The 12,441-nt window shown below is 41.5% G+C and overlaps 1 protein-coding gene across 2 annotated transcripts in view; it reads left to right on the top strand.

Annotated features, from left to right (window-relative positions):
- Nucleotides 1–12,441, top strand: part of aqr (aquarius intron-binding spliceosomal factor) — an 88,212-nt gene that overhangs the window by 49,548 nt on the left and 26,223 nt on the right. For both annotated transcript variants that reach the window (XM_072457197.1, XM_072457196.1), the window contains exons 27-31: nucleotides 460–669; nucleotides 9,490–9,627; nucleotides 9,725–9,796; nucleotides 10,662–10,849; nucleotides 11,731–11,902. In XM_072457197.1, coding sequence (XP_072313298.1) covers nucleotides 460–669; nucleotides 9,490–9,627; nucleotides 9,725–9,796; nucleotides 10,662–10,849; nucleotides 11,731–11,902 — 780 coding nt within the window. The remainder of the gene's footprint in view (nucleotides 1–459; nucleotides 670–9,489; nucleotides 9,628–9,724; nucleotides 9,797–10,661; nucleotides 10,850–11,730; nucleotides 11,903–12,441) is intronic.

Below are 12,441 nucleotides of genomic sequence, written 5' to 3'. Positions count from 1 at the left end.
CTTCCTGGTTGGACATGAGCACCAGATGTGGCATTGCTATGGGTAATTCCACAACTGTTACTTAGGAACCATAATGTTAACAAAGGGCAAAATCCATAATCTTAATGGGATAAAATATGATATCATAATCACGATAGTTGAAAAACCAAATAGTGTTATCATCCCTGCCCATAATATGAATGTCCCACTTTGATCCTGAGAGAGCTAAAGGGGCCGATCAGATGCTGATTTTAAAAAACGGGATTGGATCATATTTAATAATCATGGATATGGTGCCCAAAGCTTGGCAAAACCAGTTCTGAGCAAGGACTAAAATGTGGTTTAAACCAGTTCTAAAAGTCCTGAGATCATCAGAAGAAGCCCAGTGACCACACATTTCTCCAAGTGCTGATAAATCTCATTTGTTACTTCATACGTTTTACTGTCGTGCTTGACCGGTGTAACTCCCATGTCTCCTAGGTGATCTCTCGCTGGGAGCAGTACCAGAGCAAAGTGAAGCCAAAGCAGGGTAAAACGGTGGAGGTGGAGGCTGTGGCAGAACATTTCCCATTCCACAAGTTTTTCTCCAACGCTCCCCAGCCTGTGTTCAAGGGCCGCACGTACGAGGAAGACATGGTCATCGCAGAGGGATGCTACCGCCACATCAAGAAAATCTTCACACAGCTGGAGGTAATGGAACTTTTAGTAACTGTGTTTACTTTAAAGTTATATATTTGGTCCTGATGATGACACAGACATTCTAAATTATTTTTCTGGAGGCTTTAAATAAGTATATTTCATGTTTACTGTATGAAATAGAGCAAAGTGTCCTAGTTCTATGCATTTTTTTCTTTCTTCACAGAACCATAATAAGAGCACACAAACAACACTAAATTCTGCACGTATTGTGCTTTTGTGTGATATATAGTTCTAATCTGCGAGTTTTTCTGTCACAGTGAAGCTAACAACATAAACGGTACACTTTGTGCATCTATAATTTGATGCAAGTGGCGCACAATGGACTTCTTTTCACTTTAATAGATGCTTTTAAAACTGATTTTACTTAATTACATGAAACCTGGTAGTGCTTCTATAAAAAGCGTTTGTGTTTTCATAGTCCTGAACGTGACAGTAGCACATGTTGACACAATGAACTGTATTACCACTGCTTTTGGCCCCCCAAAAAGTGATTAAGCTTTGTGGAAATCCAACATAATGAGCAAAGGGAAACTAATGACAGCGTATTATCATCACAGGCCTCTTCAAATGCAGTGACATTGTTTAACCACAGGTGGCAGCACACACTCGTTTTACACCACGAAGCCGCCATCTGACCTAGCTTGCGCAAAAACGGATTTAGGACAGTAAAAAAAATGCCTCTAGAACACCATTTTACAGTTTATTTTTGCGTTTAGTCCCTCGGAAGAGCCTTTTCTGTGACATCACAAGGTGGAACCAAGCGTTTGAAACTCTGTAGAGGTAGACAAACGTAATCTGCTAGAATACTGAAATGCGGAAACATGGATCAAAACTCAAATCCATGTGTGTTGTTTGTGTGTTGTGTCGTTTTTAATGCAGAAACCACATTGTGACATATAAAATCTCACAAAACGATAGTACCTTTATTTTGTATTCCTGTGTTTTTCTGCACTTGTCTCCATCTGCCCATCTGTCTCCATCTGCAGGTAATATCGAGTCGAGAGTCTTGAAACCGCCGCTTTTGTTATCTGTACACGACGCTATTACTTATCTTTACTCACTGTCAGCCCTTTACTACAAGCAGCTCGGGCCTAAGTCTAATTCCTGGGCCTCATCGCGTATTTCTATAGGGATGAGAATAGCGTTTGAGATTTATGAGGAACACCGGGAAGGTCTCAGAAAAGCAATAAAGAAGTTATTGGCTGGAGGTAATATCGCCAACATGCGTGGTGACCTTGATTTATCTTTGTGGCCTGTGTATCTCCGCATCGCCACACCTCTTCTCCCTCCCTCACTCCCGTCCTAACTCTCTCCTCCGTTTCTTCCCCCTCTCTCCTCCCTCCCTCACCCATGCTGCAGTGAAATCCGCACGCCCATTAAGAGACAGGAGCTGGAGTATTTGCTGAATTCGCTAATCTCATCTTCGGCATCTAAAATGTACTCCAGGTTTTACACTGCGCAAGGTGGAGGAGTAAGGAGGATCGGAAGTAAAGTTACTGGTCAGATCTGTGGAGAGGCGTATTTTAGAGATGATTAAATACATATGAGACGGATAGGCATGTGCACTCCCCCGTGCAGACTGATACAACACACACGTGCGTTTGTTTATTAGCGCGACAGATCGCATTGCATCTCTCGTCTCCCGTAGATTTCCGTCTCTTCAGAGTCAGCTCGAACAGTCTTTATCCGTCCTAATTTTGTCCCGTACACTGAGGGAACTATGTTATGATAGATCAATGCGCTTAGACACGCGGAAACGTGTTGCTCTCATGGGGACGAGCCAGAACGAGGCTGCAGGTGAGCAGTAGGTGAGTTCTATAATTGATACGTGGCAGGACTAATCGGCAGTCCACGCCACGAGGAAATGACTCATATTTGGCCCAAAAAAATCGTCCATTCAACCTTTAAGTTATGAAAATATATATTTGCGGCATTTAAGAAATATGCACAGCTAGAACAAATGTGGATGTATACAAGTTTCACATTTCATGCATACGTTCATGTACGTTTGTCATGTATACAGATGTTGTTCAGATATTTTCGTTGTTCAGAGTCTTTAATGAGTCTCTGCTGCCATGATAAGGACTTTGATATCACCAGTATCATCAGTTGAAACCCCGTCCAATTGTCCTCTCTCAGTGCACCTTAGATCTAAAGTTTTTTAGTAATTCATTTTTTCCATATGCTTTTTTGGAAATTAGGATGAATTATCAGTCTGTTATCTAAATGCCTTTAATCCTATTTATTTATATATGACACTGTCGATCATGGGATCCTCTTACAGAGACTAGAGGACTGGGTGGGCATCATTGGCACTGCCCTAAACTGGTTAAGGTCCTATCTGGAAGACAGGAAGTACTTTGTTGAAATTGGTAGCTGTGTCTCAGACCACATGACCCTGACCTGTGGAGTGCCCCAAGGGTCAGTCCTGGGTCCCCTTCTGTTCAACCTCTACATGCTGCCGTTGGGTCAGTTGATACGCAGTGAAAATGTGTCCTATCACAATTATGCAGACGACACTCAGATCTATGTTTCACTGTCGGCAGGTGACTATGGACCAGTGGATTCACTCTGTCACTGCATCCAACAGATCAGTTTGTGGATGCAAAACAACTTTCTCCAGCTGAACTCAGACAAGACTGAAATAATCGTTTATGGCCCACAGAAACAAAGAGAAAGTGTTAGCGGTCACCTCCAGAGTCTCGCTCTAAAACCTACAAACCAAATTAGAAATCTGGGGGTAATAATGGACTCAGACTTGAACTTTAATAGCCACGTCAAATCAATAACATCAGCAGCTTTTTACCATCTAAAAAACATTGCCAAAATCAAAAATATAGTGTCAAAACCAGATTTAGAGAGACTTATCCATGCGTTTGTCTCCAGTAGATTAGACTACTGTAACGGCCTGCTCACTGGTCTCTCCAAACGAGTTGTAAAACAGCTGCAGTACATCCAGAACGCTGCTGCTCGGGTCCTGACCAGAACCAGGAAGTATGAGCACATTAGTCCTGTTCTCAGGTCTCTGCACTGGCTCCTGTGGCTCAGAGAATAGACTTTAAAGCAGCTCTGCTTGTGTACAAGTCTCTCCATGGCCTAGCACCAAAGTACATCTTGGATATGTTAGTGCCATATGAACCATCTCGGACTCTGAGGACCTCAGGGACCGGCCTCCTGCTGGTGCCCAGAGTCAGGACAAAACATGGGGAATCTGCATTTCAGTTTTATGCAGCTAAAATCTGGAACAGTCTTCCTGAAGATGTGAGACAGGCTTCAACTCTGACAATGTTCAAATCTAAGCTAAAAACAGTTTTGTTTAGCTGCGCATATGACTGAAAGGATTTTTTCTTTGCACTCTTCTCTTTTGTTTGTGATTTTATTAGTTTAGAAAATCAGTTGGATTGATAATTTTTAATTTAGTTAATTTTATTGTATTTCTGTTTCTGTAATTTCTTTGTGATTTGAATGCATTTTTCCTGCTGTGAAGCACTTTGAATTGCCTTGTGTATGAAATGTGCTCTACAAATAAACTTGCCTTGCCTTGCCTATTCAATTATTTTTGTTTTAGTGTCAGAATGATGTGCAGAACATTATGTTTACAGTCGGCCATGTTTTAGTGCAGAGCGCAAGCCCCAGGGAGTAAGATCCGTCCATTCAAGTCAAGGGGGCGTGTTCTCTACCGCATGTTACCACTTTAGCCTTGAGCAGCTAGCTACATCCGGTAGCTGTGTGGCCTGGACTCGTTTACCATGTGATTGATCTGACCAATCAGAGCAAGAGCAGCTAGAGCGAAGCAGAGTGAGCCAAAGCTAAAGATTTAAAGACCTGGAAACAATAAGTTTTCAGTTTTATCTGATGCTTTACATTATGATAAAAACAACAAGTACAAACAAAGGACAGACAAAACAAATTGGGAGGAGAGAGGTTAGTGGGAGTTGAAAGCTTTTAGATAAAGCTGAGTTTTGAGCTGGTTGAGCAGAAATCGCCAAACAATCCGACCTTTGTTAAAGCTGCAGGTCTCTATCAGCTGAACCTGAGAGGTTTGTTTTTATCTGTGGGGAAAATGCTTTCACGGATGCTGAGGATGTTTTCGCTGCAGTTCCAATAGATGGCCACTGGGGCAACTCACGACAGCTTTAAGCTAGCAGTACCCTATCCAGATATTTGATTTGATCTATGGAGAGGATAGGCCCAGAATGCCTTGTGGGCTTCTCCTCCCCTTCCACCGTCCCTCCTCCTCCTCCTGTTTGCTCTTTTCTTCTTCCTGACCATTCGTGTGTCCTCTGCCCTCACCATCTCCATTTCAGCCTCCCACCTTTCTGGAGCCTCTGGGGTTAAAAATAGACCACTTCAATAATTCATGGTGTGATTGGTTAATATTAATTTTAAAATAGTAACATATCAAATATTTATACACCCCAGAGCTGCCCAGGACTACTTCTGTCTGCCCTGTCCGTCAAGATGCACTGCTGTGGGCACATTTTTAATAAGGTCTGACCTGTGTCAAAAATTCTGAAGATTTTGAGTAATTTTTTTTGCCCTTACCCTACTAATAATGCATAATTCTGTTATATTTTGTTTGTCGGGTGGAAATATACATTAGTGGCTCAATAAGGACAGAGTTATTGCTCGTGTTGGTGTAAAAGTGTCACACCATTTCTAGTTCGTCTTAAAAAAAAACAGAAAACTCTATGTCAATATGTCTGTAGTTGCTGAGCTCTATTTTCGCTGCTGAGGCCGGTGTTTTGAAGGCTGCTTTGACAGAGATGGATGGTAACAAAGCTCTGTGATGGATTGGATAAGTATCTGAAGTGAAGTGTCAGCAGCACTTCTGAGAAGAAGCCCGCACAAAGGATTCTCATCTATGAATTAGGGCCGCAAGATTAATCGCAATCAAATCGAAATCGCAATTTGACTCAATTGGCGCAGGTTTTTGAAGCACAATCTTTTTCAAGTGCTTACCGTGTAGTTTAGAGCTCTACAAACTACAGTAGAGACAGTAGTTTGTCAGTTCAGTTCATATGCCCTTTTCGGTCTTTTTGTCATTTCTCCTTGGCATGTTTAAAATGTGAACTTTAAGCAGAATCCTTATTAAAACATAAATCTCAAAAAACTAATTGTAGTCGCAATTAGAGATTCAATATTTCAAAATTGTACAGCTCTACTGTTAATCAGGAAGTAGAGGGTAAAGTCACACTCTCACCCTTTGAATTAAATCTGTTGTTAGTTAGTAAGAATGACATCGATATCAGCCATTAAAGGTTACATATGGTGCTTTATTAGCCTAGCCGCGCTCTCAGCCCACACTATGTCTGCTCTAGCCGCGATCGCGCTGATCAGTCAGAACTGTGAACATTTCGATACATGGGGGGGCTATTCTGTGTTGATGTGAATGCAGAAGAAATCAGGGCGTTGAAACCAATGCGCCATCTTGGATTCATCTTCCAGGTTTTGTGATCCTTACGTGAGGGAATTATAATGGAAATAGAAGAGCAAAGCCAATACAGAAGAGGTGGCTATATGTCTGAGTCATTTCCAGGTTAAAATACATTTGTTAAATCTGTTTGTTTACATCTGTTTAATATTTTAGAAGTAAAACGTACCAATTGTCCGAAATCTGTTATTTGACTTCCTGTTGTGGCCGACAATTAAATAATATTTTAATTTGTAGTGCTTTGTTATGATTAAAAAACATCTCCCAATATCACTGTTCCGTAATTTAGCCCTGATTTATTATCCATTCATACTAAGTCATTTGTGAATTTTCCATCCATCCATTTTCTACCGCTTGTTCCCTTTCGGGGTCTCGGGTGACTGGAGCCTATCCCAGTGACTTCGGGCCTTAGGCGGGGTACACCCTGGACAGTGGCCAACTTGTCACAGGGCCAACTCAACTGGCCTGCACCCTGCTTGAATTTGAGAGCACCATAAAAGAACTCTGGCCATTTGTGAATTTTACTTCTTAAAAACTTTGAAACAATTGTCATAGGTTTTAGATGTTGATACTGATATAGGCACATGTCAGAAATCAGCCACAGTTGGAACTATTTGTCTAGAACTCGGGATTGAATGTCTAAAAGTATTTTTATAGCAGCAGTCCAAAATGTCCATAGAAACGCATAAGCAAAAACAAAAGAGTGTGAATCAACAAAATAAATTGCTGGGTCACTGCTGGTGTCACAATATTTCAATTCAGTTTATTTTTTTAGTGTCCGAAATCACAACAACAGCTGCCTCGAAGGGCGACAGTGGAAAAACAGATTAAACACAGCTCCACTGTCCTTAAACCCACTTTCTCAGCGAGGAAAAACTACAAAACCCTTTGGGAAAAAGTAGAAACCTCTAGGAGTTCCACAGTGAAGGAAAGATCCGACTCACAAGGATGGACAGGCGAATGCGCTTCAATTTGCAGATAAACAGTGGAGCTGGACCCGCTCAGAGGGTGATTCATCCAGCAAGACAGTTCATCTAGGCAGATGAAGAGCTGTTCATCTAGAGTAGAGTTCCTGTAGGCAGTGGAGGGGCATCTGGATCCACAGGTCAGCATCAGCAGTGTCTGAAACAGTAGCACTCCTTGAGAGGAGTGGAACAAGGAGAAAAACATGTGAACTGCAATGAACAACAACACAGTTGAAATTGAATATTAAATATTTTTGATAGTAAAAGTAGTCAGAAGAAGAGGATAGTGCTCAAGCTGCCATACTTCCCCCAGCATAGTTGCTCCTAGGCCAGTGTAGCTATGAAACTGTAGGTTATTTCTGTTCTAACTGGCCTGACCATAAGCAATTTAAAAGAGGAACGTTTTAAGCCTCTTTAACATGGACTGGAACTGATCAAATGATTACAAAACTATCATTCTATTGGCTTAATTTGGGTTCGTTATCTAGATTGGCTCATGACAAACTGCTGCAGATCCCAACAACACTGGGAGAAATAACGTCTCGGTTGTAACAATGTCTAATTGGGTTCGCTGCAAATAACACGATGACGGTAACTGAAAATCCCAAGATGTATGGCGAGCTCTACAGTCTGACGAAAAAAAATCTATACTGGACAATCCCAAACCGTTATCGCCTTCTCTTTTGGGAGCTGGCTCTTGTGTGCCAGCAGCAGAGACAGAAAACCACCAGACTGTCCTTTGCTCGATAAGCCCGGCTCAAAGCACTTTAGCACAGATTTCTTACATCGCTGTGAGGCTGTGGAGAGATGAAAGGGTGTGGATCACTGACCAATAAAATCCTGAGACTGGACATGGGGAGGGGAATACGGGTAAACGGGCTATTTTCAGACGACTGTGCTGTAAAAAAATAAAAAAATAATAAAATACCAGTAATGTTCCATGGGATTTCCAATGGTACTGGCAATGTAAATCTATTTGTTTCATAGACTTTTCTGGTCAGGGTTAACTTTGTGGACTAAAACTAAACAAAAACTAATATACAATGTCTGCCATTTTGTCTACATGTCTGTGAAATAAAAACAAATTAAATCATATTGGTCCTAATCTTAATCTAGCTTGGTCCTGGTTTAGGAGAGCGGCGAGGTGCAGTGAGTTAAGTGTTGGCCTGCAAACCAAACTCTAATTTCAATATTTATGAAAGGGTTCGACGCTCTGTAGCAATTTCCATACAACAGTGATCCTTTTCCAAGCTTTTAGCTATGTTCTAACATTATTGCCCCATCAAATCATTCCTGGAGTTGTTTTCAGCTTCATTCACGCTTGTTTGATGAATCCTGTTTTGTAAGTACACTCTGTGACATCATAGGTAGAGATATGGAGCTCTCCAGTGGCGTGTGGTCAGGGCCTTGTGCACGCTAATCTAAAATTAGCTTGTGTCACAACTACATATGAATTATTCTAAAATATATCCAAAAAAGCCTGTTTTCCCGTCACTTCTTCTGCTGAAGCTTGGCTGAACTCACTGTGTATTTTAGTGACCACTACAGGCCACGGGGCATTACTGCACATGAAGCTTGATTCTTCTTCTCCCACAGTTGCTCAGTCTGTGGCCGTGTTCAGAGGCCCGTTCATGCTCCGCTCTCTAACATGAGCTTTTAGAACCAGAGCGGACAGCAGCTTCTTTTAGAGGTCAGCACATGCGTTCTGAAGACCACACAGCCTCAAACCCTTGGATCTGAGCTCAAATCACGCTGAATAAACCTGTTGGAATCAAGGATGTTGAATTAAGTCTTTGTAGCTAAGGTTCTGTTCATGTTTATAATGATTAGACTTTAGTTAAAAATGCAGGCAATCATTTAACAACATAGAACGCCAATGTCCTTTGTCCTTTACACAGGAGGAGTTCAAAGCCCCCCTTGAATATTCGATTTTATTTTTTTTCCCCTTTTGTTATCCACTAAATATTGAACACCCCAAGTCTGCTTGCCATTCCAGAAAAGTCACCGCACGCTACCAGAGCTCTCATGCTGTTTCACATCCATAAATAATCACCAGACTCGTTTCAAATGATCATCATTGCAACTGCATAGCTGCATCTGCATGTTTGAGTTTGAGATATCACTATATTACATTTTTGCGTTACAATTATTCAGGGAAGAAATGTCCTCTCACTGTTATTGACATGTAACATGAAGTGTGTGGTCATGTGCGCTTTTTTAGACACATTTGTGTCTAAAAGGGTAAGGGTGTGGCAAACATGAATCAATAAAGAGATACTCTAAAAGATGGAAAAAATAATTAGAAAAAAATTGAAAATGCTCAACAAATATATATTTTAGGGATAAAAATATAGGCTCATAAATTGCCAAATGATTTTAATTCTGTGAGTGTTGCCGTTCTCCCCTCTTCAGGAGTTCAGAGCCTTCGAGCTGCTCAGAAGTGGACTGGACCGTTCCAAGTATCTTCTGGTGAAGGAGGCAAAGATCATCGCCATGACGTGTACCCACGCAGCACTCAAACGCCACGACCTGGTGGAGCTGGGCTTCAAGGTACTCTCACTACTAAATCTGTCAACTGGAGGTTTCATCAGAAAGTCATTGGAAATATATCCATGTTCTAAGCGAATGTACCGCATTCTGTTTTTAGTACGACAACATCCTAATGGAGGAAGCGGCCCAGATTCTGGAAATCGAGACCTTCATCCCTCTATTGTTACAGGTAATGTCTCTGAGCAGGCCTGGTTTCAGTCGGACACTTTTCATTTGTTTGTTTTGTCAAAATAAGTGGAACAGTACTAAGTGACATTTTCTGTTTACCAGGAAATGAAATGTAACATTCAAATGTAAATTTGGCTTACATTTTCAGTAACTCAATAACTTAACATTGAAATAATAAATACATAATTTCATAGGTAAAAGATGAGATGAACAATCATGCAGTTGAATAATATTATTATATTTAGCGTTCATATGATTTAAAAATGACAAATTGTATATCTTCATTGGTTTAAGTTACAGGACTTGTATGTCATCGTCTCCATTTTGAAGACATCACATGTTGCCTAGCTCTGCTGTTAGTAAATGCTAAATAAAGTATTGCGTCTCTCTGACAATGAAAAGGGGCTTTTGTGTACATTTACATCCAAGCTTCCTGGTCCACAGCCACTCTCTGTACTTGTGTGATCCTAAAATATAACATCTGGGCTGTAGGAAATAGGTCTACAAGTCAGCTAATAATGTTTATTAGCAAAACCTCATGATTAACACTGTAGTTTTAAGTGTAAATCAAAGTCTCCTGATGGTGCTAATCCACTTCTAGTCACAAACATGGTTTTGGTTATAGAAGATAGTCCTTTCTTTTGAGACTTGTTGGTAAAACCCATAGCGCTGCAGCAGACGCCAGAGTGGCTTCTGTCCTCAAAATGGCAGCACAAACCAGTGTGCCAAGTTACTTCAGATCCATGAATACATGTTGGCAAAATATATTGTTTAAATGATAAAATACCAAAATGTAGTTATGAGTCAGTTAAGACTGAAGCAAACTGTCCACACATAACATGGACCATGATGTCTTTGACCGTCAGAACCCAGAGGACGGCTTTAGCAGACTGAAGCGCTGGATCATGATCGGGGATCACCACCAGCTGCCCCCCGTCATCAAGAACATGGCCTTCCAGAAGTACTCCAACATGGAGCAGTCGCTGTTCACGCGCTTCGTCCGCCTGGGGGTGCCCACGGTGGATCTGGACGCACAGGGACGAGCACGCGCCAGGTCAGTCCTCACTTTGCACACGGACCATTTCAACGTTTGAAAAGTCACGCCTCTTTAAAGGGGCTGATCCTGATGTTAGCTAGAGTTTATTTGGTCTGTGAAACAATTATAGAACAATTATGATGCTCAGAATGCATCATTTAAGTGAGCAGTACATTTTGAATCCTGCAGAGTTTAAAATCGACTGGTTCCATCACGTTTTTAAGGTGATAAAAATCCGGTTACCTTTTAATTCAATGACTATTCAACCATTATTGATCTAGGTAGGTCAATTGAAAATTACTCAAGTCGCCACAGAAAAAAATATTTGGTAGGACCGCCTTCCACATTCACTGTGGCTGAGCTTCAATAAGCTTCTGCAATATTAAAATATTTATTTCCATCCATTTTATTTCTCACACAGATCTTGTATTACTGGGGTGAGAGAGTGACCATTGCACACTGGTTCTCCTTTCTTTTTTTTTTTACTCCTGTTTTCTCTGCTCGATGCCAATGATTTGACACTTCTCAAACACACTGACATCTTTTTTCTATGACCACAGGATTTGTCTTTCCACGTTGTTGTTTCAGAAAATAGAAGCCACTCACTGCATCAGTTGGGTTTAAATACCGTGTTGCAGCTGAAAGATAATCACCCATTCAGTAATAGGAGAGGACCTGTAGCGACAGTGCGGACAATACAAAATAACATGCAGATTAAACATTACATTTTTCACACATTAGACAATTTACAAAAGAGTATGAAAAAGCCACATAAAACTGGTCATCAGAAGCCACATGTCCCAAGGATGACATGAAGACCGCTGGAGGGATCAAACAAGGTGTCGAGGTGTTTTGCAGCTTTTGTGCTCACATGTGCTCACATTTGTCTCCACTTTCAGCTTGTGTAACCTGTACAACTGGCGCTACAAACAGCTGGGGAACCTGCCCCACGTGCAGCAGCTGCCCGAGTTCCAGGTGCCCAACCCCGGCCTGAGCTTTGACTTCCAGCTCATCAACGTGGAGGACTTCAACGGAGTGGGCGAATCCGAGCCCAACCCCTACTTCTACCAGGTCAGTTTGTGAACATGGGAAATGGCTGAGATTGGACTGTCCCAGACCCTCCCTCCTGCATTCAAACAGAAAGCAGGGAGGGCTGGCTCTCCATAGCCACGTTTCAGCTGGCCCTGACCAGTTTACTTGGGACGTTCTTGAATGACGTAGTGTGTCTCAGGGTACATTTAAACGTGTTTTGCAATCTCCGTTGGTTTAACAAATAAGTTACCATCGTCATTATTTTTTTCTGTTTGTATCTGTTTTTTCCATCTTGTTTTCTAATGATAATGACAAGAGAGAACACAAAGACCTCGCAGGGTCCTCTCTTGATCACTTAAGTGGGCCGGGCCGGTACTGTGCACTTATACAGTGCCAATCCACTCCTGCAATCATTTAATTTAATTTATGTACTCAGAAGATATATTGCCTAAGATGTTTTGCCCCATGACAGAAAGACAGCTTGCAATACTTGATGACCGTCAGTTTACTGGGTCTGTGTCTTTACCAACCGAGCTCTGAACCAATCATTTCAGAGAGGATTTAATAATGCAGCCGGA

Source organism: Eucyclogobius newberryi, unplaced genomic scaffold, assembly GCF_026437365.1.
Source record: "Eucyclogobius newberryi isolate DKJ021-1_F unplaced genomic scaffold, fEucNew1.0.hap1 SCAF_21, whole genome shotgun sequence".
NCBI lineage: Eukaryota > Metazoa > Chordata > Actinopteri > Gobiiformes > Gobiidae > Eucyclogobius > Eucyclogobius newberryi.
Note: the sequence above shows the minus strand (reverse complement) of the source record. Positions and strands in the feature narration are given on the sequence as shown.